General features: G+C 39.0%; 1 protein-coding gene across 37 annotated transcripts in view; it reads left to right on the top strand.

The window, feature by feature from the left end:
• Positions 1-14,293, top strand: part of LOC120547712 (neurexin-1a) — a 265,714-nt gene that overhangs the window by 129,221 nt on the left and 122,200 nt on the right. For 19 of the 37 annotated variants that reach the window (XM_039783285.1, XM_039783288.1, XM_039783304.1 and 16 more), the window contains 3 exons: positions 873-1,063; positions 1,807-1,980; positions 5,654-5,773. In XM_039783285.1, the coding sequence (XP_039639219.1) occupies positions 873-1,063; positions 1,807-1,980; positions 5,654-5,773 (485 nt within the window). Of the gene's footprint in view, positions 1-872; positions 1,064-1,806; positions 1,981-3,189; positions 3,217-5,653; positions 5,774-14,293 lie in introns of all 37 variants that reach the window. The other 18 variants (XM_039783274.1, XM_039783276.1, XM_039783275.1 and 15 more) reach the window with 1 other exon arrangement.

Genomic DNA, 14,293 nt, shown 5'->3' on the forward strand with positions numbered 1-14,293 from the left:
CCGGCGACACTGTGTTGAATTAGTTTTATATTAGTGTAGCAAGATGTTTATTTATGTAAGAATCTCCAAATTAATGGATTATGATTTTAATAATGCAGCTCTTCATAGTATGAGACAATTTCTAAACAGAATATCATTTTTGACAGCTTTTTATGTCATTACTATGGGTATTCAAATTCTTTTCTTATCACCTCTATGCCAGCATATTTACTGAAAGAGCTGTCGGCTATTACTGTTCTTTTTAATCTTCACGACGGCCCAACAAATATCCAACATAAAAGGGAATCAACTACAAGGGTGCATTTCTTATTGCTCAAATGCAGCTATAAAATGACCTTCTTTTAAGTAATGCCTGAAGTTATGGAATTATTCAATGTGCTAAACATTAAAGTCATACATTATAATAAAAATGAGCACATAAATCATAAATTGCCTTTAACCAAAGAATTTAAGACCAATTTGTTCAGCACAGCCTACAACCTTTTGTTTATGCTGCAACCTGCCAATTAATTAGCTCCTTTTTAGACAACTGCACTTTCTGATACTGTCATGTCTGCATATTTGAACGCACAGGCACACAGCAACAAACATGCACACTCTTGCTCCAGTTTTCAGAGGTTTATTACACTTTTCTAATTGTTCTACTGCTTGATTTTATTGTTCTTGTTATAATCTAATGCATTTTGTCTGTTAAGCACTTGATGACAAATATGTGAGCAAAATCTCTGTAAATAAACTGGACTTGAATAAATGTTTGCGTATTTTGGGATTTTGGAAACGCCTACAAACCTTTTTCATGATGCCATGCTTTCATGTGCTTCCTCTCCCATCCATGGTTACATCTACTCATGTTGTTAAATATCTGGTTCCAGTTACCTGCACTATGTGTCTGACCTGGGAAATGGAGCCCACTTGATCAAAGGCAACTCAAACAAGCCCCTGAACGACAACCACTGGCACAATGTCGTAATCTCCAGGGACGCCAACAACCTCCACACTGTCAAGATTGATACCAAGATCACCACACAGACGACCACAGGAGCCAAAAACCTGGACCTGAAAGGTGCGTAGGCATAGTGAATTTATATACATTTTTATTTTTATATTTAATTAAATCGGGGCAGCAGTAGCCTAGAGGTGAGAGAAGCAGGCTTGTGATTAAAAGGTTGCACCAGCTGGATAAACTCTGCAGGGGTGGAGGGAAAAGGCAATGCTTGGCCCTCACTCATTACCGCCACCGAGGTATCTTTGAGGAAAAAAAATCTCTTCTTTTGAGTAGACAACACTACACACTATGTGTGGAGCAGGGAGGAAAAACCATTTGTGTTTAGCAAACCAACATTTTATGAAAGTTGTTTGAAAGAATTATCAGTTAATAAGATAAACAAAGATAAAAACACACTAACTAAAAGGATATTTAGCATAATTAGTGTGCTACCTTGAAGAATTTTGTAATTATTGTTATTAAAACTTGTTCATGAAATGGTACAAAGCGGCTGACAAATTTCTGGCTTGGACATGAACAAAAAGTATTGTATTATTGTACAATGAAATATAATTTCACAAAATTAGAAAGGTTTTGATTGACTGATAATTAACCTCCTCTTTCACATTGATAAAATACTTATTCAAACAACTCCTATCATTAATTAGAGTTTTTTGGTCTTTAGTCAGCGATCCCATTTACAATGCTATCTAAAGTGCTTTTAATTTTACCTTTAAATGCTTGTTACTTTACATGTTATGCTAAGCTTGGTACAATGTTTGGTTTCCACTAGGGGTCAGTGTTGTCATATTTCTGCACAGGTAACCTTTATATTGGTGGTGTGGCTAAGGAGATGTTCAAGGAGCTGCCCAAACTGGTGCATGCCAAGGAGGGTTTTCAAGGCTGCCTGGCATCAGTGGATCTGAACGGGCGGCTCCCAGACTTGATGTCAGATGCTCTGGACTGTGTGGGACAGATAGAGAGAGGATGTGAAGGTGAGGAAGCAAAACTCTATTGTCAGTGATATGCTACTTTCAAACTTTTCTTGTCTGTGGAGTTTACTACCTGTTCTAACTGAAGCCCAGGTTTGGATATGATTGGTTTGATTATTGATCAATGCTTAAAAAGAGACATTTAAATGTGATTTTTACTGGTATCATCTCTGAATTACTCTGGTTCCCCCTCATTATCACAAACCTATCCTGAAGGGTAATTGCGACACCATGCAGCGCTGTATTGTTGCTCAGTTCTGTCATTCTCGTCCAACAAGGACACACATACACTGTGAAGCACACCCATACTGCCAACCTGTGGCACATCATTTAACATCCAAAAAGTGTGTTAGTATTCTGTTAGAATGCATCAAGCTCTGACACTCCTCCACAGGCAATCATTTCTGTTTCACTTAGCCATAATCTGATTATTCTCGCTGCCATATTTGTACTGCCAGTGTTATTTCCCATTTTATCCCCATTCTGTTTTGCTCTATGCATGCTTGCTGGATCTGAGAGTTTGCCAGAAGCAATCCTTTTGAATTATGTATGAAGCCTTTGTTGCATGCATGAATATCATTTGCCCAGTCTAATGTGTGCACCACATCCAGAGACAATATTTGATTTATTTTTCAACCTCACTCACTTAGTTTAATTTCACAATTCATCCACTTTTTCCTATTGAGTACGCAACTTCTGATCTTTTCATGTTCCGACATTACGAATGTAATCAAATTCAGCGCCCTGTTCGTGTCTGTTCGTTTTGTGCCGCACAGTATCAACGATCGCTCTCAATGGAAAAAGGCTTCTATGATAACACATTTATTGAATTGTACTGAAGGAGTCAGAAGGTAGCATATAGTTGCAGTATTTCACTACACCACGGTCCATTTCTGAATATGCATGAGAGGAAATATGCAGTTTTCTATATATTTTACTGAACATAATGGACAAATCCTATCTGCTAATAAAGACTTTACAAATGCATGTTTTTTCTTTATAATGCGAACAGTTTGGCTTAATCTGGTCTCCATTATACAATACAATTTCCCCCCTCTGGCTCTTTCTGAGAACCGACATCGGCCTCATTGCTCACACTGTTTCTCCTGCTTCAACGGTCTGTGTTTCTGTTACTCCATCTCTGACGTCTTGGTGCTTTACTAACAGCTGGTATACTTTGCCTTTTCCTTTCCTATTATTTGCTGACAAAAGTTGCATTGATGAAAGCTGACTTGCAAGGTAGATAGCTTTGTCTGTTTGACACAGAGTCTGATGTCCTTTCTCCCTTTGCATCTGAAATACCTCTGCTCCTCCCCCCCCCCTTCCCTCCTCTCCTCTCCACAGTCTCTACCTTCACACTTTTCACTCCCTGAACAAGATATCTACCTAATTTGAATTCATCCACCTGCCATACTGAATGGGCTTCAGTCCCAAAGGAATACAAGTATCAATACCATCTTGTATCAATGTCTATGCGGTTCACATTTTGAATTGCACTCACATATTGTGTGTTGTCTTTATTGGACATAACTTTGGCTTTTGCCGTGGTTATGCAATTGTTTTTGTTGACATTTATTTTAATGCATTATAAGAAACACTTTTGCATGTCTAGTCTAGGTATAATAGTCTTAATAACACTGTTTCCCCCTGCATGTTTTACATGAAATGAATCCTTGTTATACGTCCCATGTTTGCCAATGTCATACTCCCGTTATAGTCTCTGGCACTATATCACCACATTGTGAGTAGGATCTATATCGAGCAGCTGGCTTCAGTCTTTTAGGATTTAACAGTTTAAAGTATGCTGCAAAACAAACAGCACCAGTGGCCAGTAATTTAAGCCAACTCAGATGCATTTGAATAAATAAATTGCAATATAACTACATATACATATTGTTACTGAATTTTGAATTACCATACATTTAAAATTAAATTATTCTCTGCTTCATGCCTTACATATACTTAGGAAATCATTGAAAAAAAAAGTGTGTCTGTGTCTTATTTATTTTAAATTCTTATTTTCATTAGACAGATGTATAAGTATGCCATTAAGCATCTGTTGTATCATTGATTACTTGACTCCGGAGCCAAGCAAGTGTCATTAGGCCCTATTACATTTGTGAAACATTGGGTACATTATACTAGTAATGGAAGACTTTGTAAGCAGTGGAGTCACAATTATATCAAATGTACAGTCAGATGCTCTTTAAATTGACATGTATTCAAATGTATTTTAGAAAAACTTTTTTAAAGGCAAAAATAACATTTTCCTTTTTTGCATTTTTTTAGTCTTGAGTGGGCTGCAGCAAACACTTAAACTATTAAGCTGTTACCATAGCTACTCTGACTCTGAGCAGCAGTTACTGTGGCTACACAGAAAAGAGAATATTTAAGGATGAGATTGTATGTAATGTATGTCTGTATTCAACAGCCGAACAGCTCATTTTAAAATCTCGCAAGACAAAATAAATACACTATAGAATAAATAAGCAATTCATCATTGTAAGGACTAAACTGTCAAAAAATACTGTAAGGGGGGTGTTAAGATGTCAATTCTACAACAGTCATTATTCAGATTATATGATCAAGTGTCATAAATAGTAGTTAGTAGTTCAAAAATACAGATAATATTTGTCAACTAAAGGTGGCCAGAATTGTTAAGTAAATACACCAAAAACCAAATAACTCCATAACTAAAATATTTTACATACTTAAAAATAATATATAAAAATAAAATAAAAATATATAACATTCATCCATATAAACCCGTTCCATTCCACTAACATTTCTCCATGAACTTAACTAACTCAGCATCACTGTCACTCAAACAGCTGTATTCTTACTGCACATTAGCTCAGACTGACAGAACGCCTGACTTGCTGATTGAAATAGTCCATGCACTTGCAGGGAGATTAAACACATCTGAGAGCACTATTACATCACTATTTAAAAGCACATGGATAACTCAGGCCCCGACTGATTATGAACGGAGTATCATTGTCCTCTGACTCCATTCACAGCTGGTAATAACATACGTTCTCTGATTGCTCTAATGGTCAGGGACACAGGTGGTCAGGGACGCGTGACAGTTTGGAGAAGAAAGGATGAACTGGATTACTGTTTGTACTGTATACTGTAGACACATTTTGCTCTGTAGTGTAAAAAAGAATATAGCTACATCCGATCCAGACAGTTTAAATACACGCTACTTTACGAAAGCCAGATGTAAAATGGGGGCTGTAACCTAATGCATACTGTTCAATTTAATATTCTGTACTCTGCTTTTCTTAAATACAAATGTAAAATAAAATATGAAAATCACTTAAGACGGTTTAATCCAACCATTGAAGTTATTTAAATACCTCAGATGTTTTTTTTAATGCTGTTTTTGCACACGTGTGAAGTTTTTTTTTTTGTGTGTCCGCTTACAGTTTAGTTTATTGAGGGTTTTCGGTAGGCAGTTGGCTAGACATTTGTATAGAAAGAATACAAAATATGGCTACATGCACAGTTAGTGTTTGCATAGCGTTTGTTCTGTGTATGCTTCCATTTGCAGAAGCCTATTGTATGTATGTTCTGCGTGACATTTAATTTCACTGCAGAGTCGATCTGCAGACTGAGTTGCCGGCTATTAGAATAGTCTGCTTACCAAGTTGCTATTTGTCTCCATATTCAGGCCCCAGCACTACGTGCCAAGAGGACTCGTGTGCCAACCAGGGTGTGTGTCTTCAGCAGTGGGAGGGCTTCAGCTGCGACTGCAGCATGACGACATTTGGAGGTCCGCTGTGTAATGATGGTAGGATTCCACTTTCTGGTCTGAATAGTTTTTGTTTATTTTAAATGAGTCTGACAAGTACATAGAAACTAGAGGATGGATACCCGAACCGAGCCCGTCGGGACCCGACGGTAGCTGAAGGGCCGGGCCGGGTCGGACAGAAATTTAGAAATAATGTTCGGGTTCAGGTCGGGCTCAGTCACATTCATAAGGCATTGAACATTTTAAATAAAAAAATATATAGGTGCGTGCCTGTGTTAATGTGTGCTTGTTGCCCCGTGTGCGCTGATGTGCTCGTCTGTTGACATTTCCGAATGCCTTACTACAGTTGCTTAATAAAAGCGGGCTTTCCACACAAAACAAACGTACATGTGTGTATGAGAAAAAAACAAAATTTGAAATGTATAGGGGTCGGGCTCGGACATAAATATCTTAATGCCTGTTGGGCTCGGGCCGTGTTCGGTTACTGCTCTGTCGGACGCGGGCTGGGCTCGGACAGAAAAATGTGGCCCAATCCGCACTCTAATAGAAACCATAACTTTTAATATACTTTCTGTGCCCCCTCCATACTATTAGATAATTGGTCTTTTCATTTTATTGAAGTCTAAACAAATCACACAAAATAACTTGCCTTATACGCATCTCAAAGCATTAGATGCATAATTCATTGCATCTGTTAAGCTAATTAAAGGCATCCAGGAAAATCTTGGTGTCAGATATTTAAAGGTGAGTGTTACCATCAACAGCAGGGCCATTTTTATCCTATGCTTTCACACAGCATTTCTGTTCCAGCTCATTATTGTTTCCTGTCTGTGTGCTATATTTGTGTCCTTGCCAAGCAAGAAGTTTGCTTTGTAAACTCTCAAATTGAACTAAGGCTTAGGTAAAACTTTGATGTGTATTTTAACTTGGTCAATTAGAATGCATCCCGACACAACTCATTAGTATATACACTCTGTGTGTGTGTGTGTGTGTGTGTGTGTGTGTGTGTGTGTGTGTGTGTGTGTGTGTGTGTGTGTGTGTGTGTGTGTGTGTGTGTGTGTGTGTATATATATATAGTGTCCTCACTGAGGGTTTTGAGAACTGTTGCGACTCTGTAGGGCAGAAACGTTTACATCTGGCTTACAGTTCAGTGAAAGCTCATTAAAGTTTGAAAGATGTGCCACTAGAGGGAGCAACAAACATTGTGTTTTGCTGAATAAAACATCAACAACATGTCAATTTTAGAGTGTACACTAACCAGAAATTCACTTATTATTTATTACAAATTTACCAGAATGTATGCTACCAATTAAATCCACATACACACTATACAGATTTAAAAGTTCTGTGATAATAATCTCTGTTAAAGACAGTTATAGGCATTTTATTTAAGGGACGCTGTGCTCATTAATGTTTATCTTTTGAGAGAACAAGGGTAATGTCTGCTCTTGGGCTACTTCCTTATGCAAAACATGAATAGGGGATTTTGTTTGGTTATTATTTTCTTCTGCAGTGGTTCACGCAGTAAGGGGTGAATGGGCAAAGTGCTGAACTGCATTAAGGAGAAAAAGAACAGAGTGGGCACTCTGGAGATGACACAAAAGCAGAGGAGAAAGCACCATACATGTTAATGCATTCTGAGTCTTTTCTACCAGCTTGATAAGACCATCTTTTGTTATCAACAGAAAGTGTTAATAGATTCCTGTGCAGCCTCATGCACTGGACATATCTGCTCACTATGATAACGGTAAAAGGATTCTTCTGTCTATGAGATGTGAGCTCGAGTGTAGCTCGTCTTGATCCTAGCCCTCCTGTGCTCGTTTTACTCTCCCTTTCATTTCTCAGACCATGTTTGGATCAACAGAAGAGTAGGGCTGTGCTGGAGGTGTTGAGAGATATTTTTGATGGCGCACTCCTTGTGAACCTTCTTTGCACGTTAAAGGGAGGAGAAATGCAGTTTGGAAAAAAATTGTATTCTTCCTTCCTATCATACATATTCATCCTGAGCAAGCCCATGCAGCTCATTTACAGCACTGGGAGCGGAGCTGCACAAAGGACATGTACGCATATATTATTTCTGAGCAAAAGTGCTCTACCTGCTGTGTCTAGTTACTGCAGCTTGTCTCATTATTCTTACTGACCTGACAAAACAATAGGACAAATCAGTTGGCAGGCCCAAGAGATGCAATATGTGACCACAAAATTAAAACATACTTTCCAAGAAATCACTTTCACTACGGATGAACCAAAGTAGTCCTCAGAATAGTGATGAAAGACATCCTCACTCTGCCAAGGAAATTCTATGAGTAGGAAAAATGAAGCTGGAGATGGTGGGGTTTTATCTGTTTTGATGGATTGTCATGGGAATAGAAGAGAAGGGAGAGCGGCAAAGAAACGAGAGAAGTGTCTCTGAGAAAAATATCACTTTTTACCAGCTATATTTGCATAAGCTAAAATGCAGGCAAATTTATAACAGAGCAATGGGTCTCTGAGAAAGCAACTTACATGGGGAGCTAACTGCAATTTCACATATATTCTCTAGTGGGTAGGCTGCCTTCTCACAAGGAGAAAAACTCAATTTCTCAGCCTCTGGCCTCATAACATTCACAACCGGAATGCATTGTACAGCCGTCAGTCACAAATCAGAAGGGAACTAATATTATGTCTGATAGTACAATACCATCTCATCTTTCAGCTCATGTAAATCAATGTAAGCCGAATACTGTGTTTTGATACATGTGTGCAGTTGCACTGTAAATTCACTTTTATTATTTATAAACTTCAGAATCTTTAAAAACAGTATGTGACTTGCAGTTACATTAATGTAATGCATTTGTTAACACAGCTTTAATTATTATTACACTTAGCTATTTTATAATTGAAGCAATCAAAGACAGATGCCAGCTCTCAGGCCTTTACTCATAAAATACAGTAGGTTTTGTAAAATGTGATTTTGAGCTGAAAACATTCTGAGGTTAGTAGCTGCACATAAAGAAATAGGACTTGGCATCATTTTTTAAACAAGTAAAGACAAGAGTTTGGGAAATTAAACATACAGTAGCGTGGCAAATGTATTGCAAGTTATAGCCAAACACACATGGCTTTCTAACTGGTTTGTCCTATGGTGGTGCAGACTGGCATACAGTATAAGAGAGAGGAAGACATCAGTGATATATTTCTTATCAATGCATCTTAACTTCCAAAATCAGAAGAGTATCTTTAGTAAATTAGAGAATGACATCATGTATTTTGTTGCCAATCAGTACATAATGTGGCTTACCCTTTGTTGGAGAATCTTAATATCTCCTCCCCTCCCATGTGTTTTGCACTTTCAGTGCATACTATTGCTTTTTGCAAATACTTCTACCTTTCCTCAACACTGTACAATACGCATTGCATGTATGTGTTGCATGTGTCCTCATAGACTCTGCACTGGGTTTCATTTCTTCAGAGCAATCCACCATTTCTTGGCTGTGCTGTGAATGTGTTATAATAAAGTATTTCATCTTTTCAGAACAGCACTGTACCTTTCGGTTCAGAATGATTGGCGGGATGATGACATACTAACAATCTTTAGATCTTCTCTCAAAAACTTCATCCCAGTGATGTGCCAGTACTTTTTTTGAATGAACTGTGGACACTGTGTCTTAAAGTTTTTAGAACCAATTATGTACCCACTGGATACCTACCGTCAGTTAAACAAGGGGAGGAAAAAATAAATAAAAAGCCACGCTGGCTAAGGTAATTCTCTCTCAGATCATCATGCATGTGAGGTGAAATATGATGGTTGTGAATGTGGTTAAGGATGCGATTGGTCTCATCACTACAAGCTGTTTTTGATGCCAGTAGGAATGACATGACATGTAGAACCCATTTTCAATAGTGACCCAGAAAGGAGACACAGACTGCATGCATCTGTGTGTGAAGTCATCAGTACTGTTGTTCAACCACAAACCGATGCTGCTATTCAGTTAAAAGCAGAACATTACCACTGGCTTCTTCATCTTCTGAGTATGAGTTGATATTACCATATTGCATTTTGTCTTCTCTGTAATGTCCTCTGTGGTTTGAAAATGTGTTCTAATTTTCATTCAGAAGCTGGCTTGGTTTGTGTGTGTGTGTGTTTGTGAGACTTAAACTCCAGTCTAGACCTCCTGAGGGAGTTTGCCTGCAGTGGACCAGCATCTGAGTGTAATGTACAGAGACAAACAGAATGGTGTTTGCTGTTGAGCTAAAGTGGGTCGTGTCGAGGCTACAACGAGGGGTATGCCTGGCCTTCACGCAATTTTTGCCTTGCCTGATTGCTCCTCCACTCAGTGTTATAGCCTGAGCTATTAGTGCCATGTCAATATTGTATCAACAATGGAGGTTGTGTGGGTCTAGTCTCCATTGTCTATGCCCAAGAGGCAAAGACGTGCCCCTCTCACTTGATTTCTAATGCGTCTGAGTCAATGCTCATTCTTGTGTCTTTGTACCCTGAGAATAGTACGTCTGGGCCCCAGGCTTGGTATCCATTATGTGGTCTGAGTTAAGACATGGGTCTAATTTTTCTTAAGCACATTTGGAAGAAGGTAAAATGATTGTATTCCAAGTAGCAATGCATTACGTCCAATTTTTGCCAGGTCTGGTAGGGCTGTCTTTGATTAAAGAAATTCTTAACATTCTTACGATGTTGTCGACTAATATATTAGTTGATTTATTCGACAGATCTGTAAAACTGAGGGCCTAATTTACTAACACTAGCGCAGTTTGCGCTTCGTCTGTTTATGCGAGTTCGGTAATAGCGCACACTATGCTTCCACAATTTCATCTTTGATTTCTTCCAGTAACTCTAATGGCTGCTTGATCTGTAACGCTAAATGATGTTGTGTTCACTGACAAAGTGTCTACGAGGAAACTCGATTGCGGCTGGTTTAGACCTGCTTTTAAGAGGCGGAGAATTTCCCTCGCAGAATAGAGGCGCGCTCTTACTGACAGTCTTTGTAAATACCACGGAATATATAATTAGGTGCACTTTGCGCTTTTCATCCCACCTTTTCGGGTGGAACTCCCACTTTCCCCACGAACCTCCCACGAACGCATATTGAAAGCGCAACTTGTCTCTTCTCGCTCATGTGGCAGACAATCTGTGATTTTACCCAAGTGCGCCCTGTTTGTAAATAGCCCGCATCGGTTACGTCCGTCTTTGTGACCAATTAGCGCCTGGAAACAGGAGCAAACGGCTTGATAAATCTAGCCCTGTGTTTCTCCACAAAAAGCAAAAGCACCACTTTACATATTGAGTTTAACAGAGATGTGCTGATAGGTTTCTTGGCAATAAGTCATTCAGCATGAAAAAAGCATAAAGAATTACTAATCAACTAAATAAATCATAGTTAACTAAGACCAAAACAACCGATTAGTTGACTAATCGACTAATGGGGCAGGCCTAGATTCGTAAATGTCTGAAGTTGTTGTTAAATGATTCCAGAATAGCATTTAGAATTTACATGAAAAATGTATTGCCCCAGTTTAGCCTCTTGTAAATCTTCAGGCATGTTCCTAGAATTGTCTTTTCATATAAAATAGGGCACTTGTGACGGTCCAATTGATTTAACATGCAGATAAGCACACACACACAAGCCCACACACACGCACACTACCAGGCAGGAAGCACTGCAGACAGTTTTGTCCCAGTCCTATGTGGTGGCATGCAACTATTAGACCACTTAGTTTGGTTTTGATCAATACAAGGGGACACTCAGTCCAATAGTGAGGCCAAGGGGATATGAGGCACTGGAGTAAACAGCCTGCAGTCACATGGAAGTAATGTTCTCTTTGCCCTGGATGTGGCCCTCTTTTAATGCAGCTCAGTGAAACAAATCTATGGGTTTGAAAATATCTGGGCTTTGGTGTATATTGAAAGCTTGGCCTAGCTTTGTACAGCCATTGTGCCCCCAGATATGAGAGAATCGGTCTTAAGTGATTCTGTGTATTAACTTCAGTAGCCATTCCTCTTGCACACACACTTCCTCCTGCACACACACTTTCACTTTCAAAGGAAAAGGTCATGTTATCAATGGGTATTTTTTAAATAAATATTTACTTACAAAAAACAAGAATAAATTATGTTATTTTTTTTACTTTACTACACATGCAATGTATAACCAATGCACTATAATTAATGATCGTAAATGATAAGTCTTGTGATACTCTATTCTTATTGTCAACAAATCCCCCACGAAGACCAAAACCATTTATTGAGCCCACTAATACCGTCTGTGTATGTAAAGCTTGATATATTGTATCTTATTACTCTGTGCCAGAGAGCTCCTTTGTTGTTTCAAAACTATTAAAACCTATCAATAAGCCACATTGTTGCACTGGGTGACAAGTTCCTTCATTAGCATGAGCATGGTAACTGTACAGTAGTTTATTTTGAGTCAATCCAACATGCACAATATTTGCTAGAGGACTAACTTTGTATTAATCCTTAATACTAATTAATATTTACTAAAAACTACAGTGCCTAGCTGTTTTAGTAAATTACCAGTCCTTTTGAAATATATTTATGACTATATTTGTGAGCCATTTTAAAAGCTTTACATCTTCAGAGAGAATAAATGGGCTTAGGGCTGAGTGTCACAGACAGAAAGTTAGATTATATCAATAATATAGGGTATCACCAGCCTTATATTTAACATAGAATAATGTCTTAAACTGGTATTCATCAAGCTCCTCTATTACTCAAGGAAGAAACCAGTTTGAAATCAGCCATCTATTAGAAGTTTTATACTTATACGATCTAAATCCACTTTGACGCTTATGGACCCTTCCTCAGTATTTTTATCATTCCTGAGCTATTAAATGAGGCTTTATGTCCTCTTGTTGTTCCTCTTCTACTATCACTTATTCTCCAATCAAACTCAATCTAAGTGGTCAGTGTCTGGCCTAATTATCTTTCGGTAATTTCCTCGTAGTGATCGAGTGTCTGAATTTAAATAGGTTTCTGTGCCAGGCAGCAGTGGCCATATGTGGGTGAAGGCCGTTGGCATGGAAACCAGGTCCTCCCACCGTGGATGTTGTAACATGTCTGTAACTTTTCCCAAGCAGTGCTTTCTCTGTAGGAAGTGGTGTAGAATCACTAACATGGTTTAGCTGGCTTGGTAAAATACTGAATTCTCATGAATTTATCTTACACACATACATACATAACCTGAAGCCTGTACTACGAAGATCAACATGCCCTGGATTTATTTCAGTTACCCGGCTTCACCAAACCTAACAACCGTGGTCCCGCATAAGCTTTGTCACGATGGTGTTTAACAACTAGTTCAGTCAACCCAGGGTTTCCCAATCCAGCGACGCGCGCGTTCACATAAAAGAGGCGGTGTTTGCACAGCATGACCAATCGCAAACATCTACCAGAGCCGCGTATTTTACATAAGAAGAGCAAACTATGATTCTACATAAATATGAAGAACACAGACACGGTTTTACAGGCAAAATGCAATACAGTCGCTGCTTCCTAACACAGGAAGGAAAGCTGGCAAAAAAATCACAATATCAGTATCACTTCCCCATCAGTCAGGCACAAGATCTGACCATAATTACACTTGTGCTTTCCATAAACTAACTTTAGCCTATTATTTCAGTTGCAACCTGGCAGTGGTAAGCGATTGTGAGAGCAAATAAAAAATATAAAAACATAATTCAAACCGATGTGCGCATTGGCAACACACGGCTCAAGAACCCGACAAAGCCTATACGTAATTCCCTCGGCTGAAAAGCTATAGGCTCTTTCATAAAGAATACCCATCAGGGAATGTCAACGGGATTGTCTCTCTAAATGTTTTAACTTTTATGAGTGCACCTCTCTCTCTCTCTCTCTCTCTCTCTCTCTCTCTCTCTCTCTCTCTCTCTCTCTCTCTCTCTCTCTCTCCGCGCAACAAGCTCCACCTGATCTTCTAAGAACAGTGACACTGTTATCAATCGAGTATTGATTAGGCCTGTAGCGACGCGTCGAAATTACGTCAACGTGATATTTTTGCGTCGCCGCTTTGCCACAGCTCGCCACACACACGTGGGAGACCAAAAAATTGCAGAATGGAGGACGAAACAGCAACCTCCACACAGAATTCCCAACAAAGCCCTGCAAAAAGCCCCAATAAAAGAAAAAGTCCTAAAAAACAGCTCGCCCTAAATCATCGAAGGTATGGGGATACTTCAAATTTAGTCCCAAACGTAAAGGTGTCGTTATTTGCGCTCTTTGCCAAATGGAGTTGGCATACCACACCAGCACAACAGCAATGTGGCAGCATCTGAAATGGAGACACCCCATTGTCACTCGTGAGGGAGACAATAACAAATAAGTACTAATGTTGGCTAAATTTATTTCATGTTTGTATAGTGTGTTGTGTAGCTTGAGTGTTGTGTAGCTGGAGCTATGGTGCATAGACAGTATATAAGAATGGACCAACAAATCCCGTTGCTCTGGACGGAGACCAGTGAAGGATATTAGAAGCACTTTTCCGGTGAGCGCTGAGCGTTACTGCGCAGCCTCCAACTGAGCTCGAAGAC

This window comes from Perca fluviatilis, chromosome 19, assembly GCF_010015445.1.
Source record: "Perca fluviatilis chromosome 19, GENO_Pfluv_1.0, whole genome shotgun sequence".
In the NCBI taxonomy this organism is placed as follows: Eukaryota; Metazoa; Chordata; class Actinopteri; order Perciformes; family Percidae; genus Perca; species Perca fluviatilis.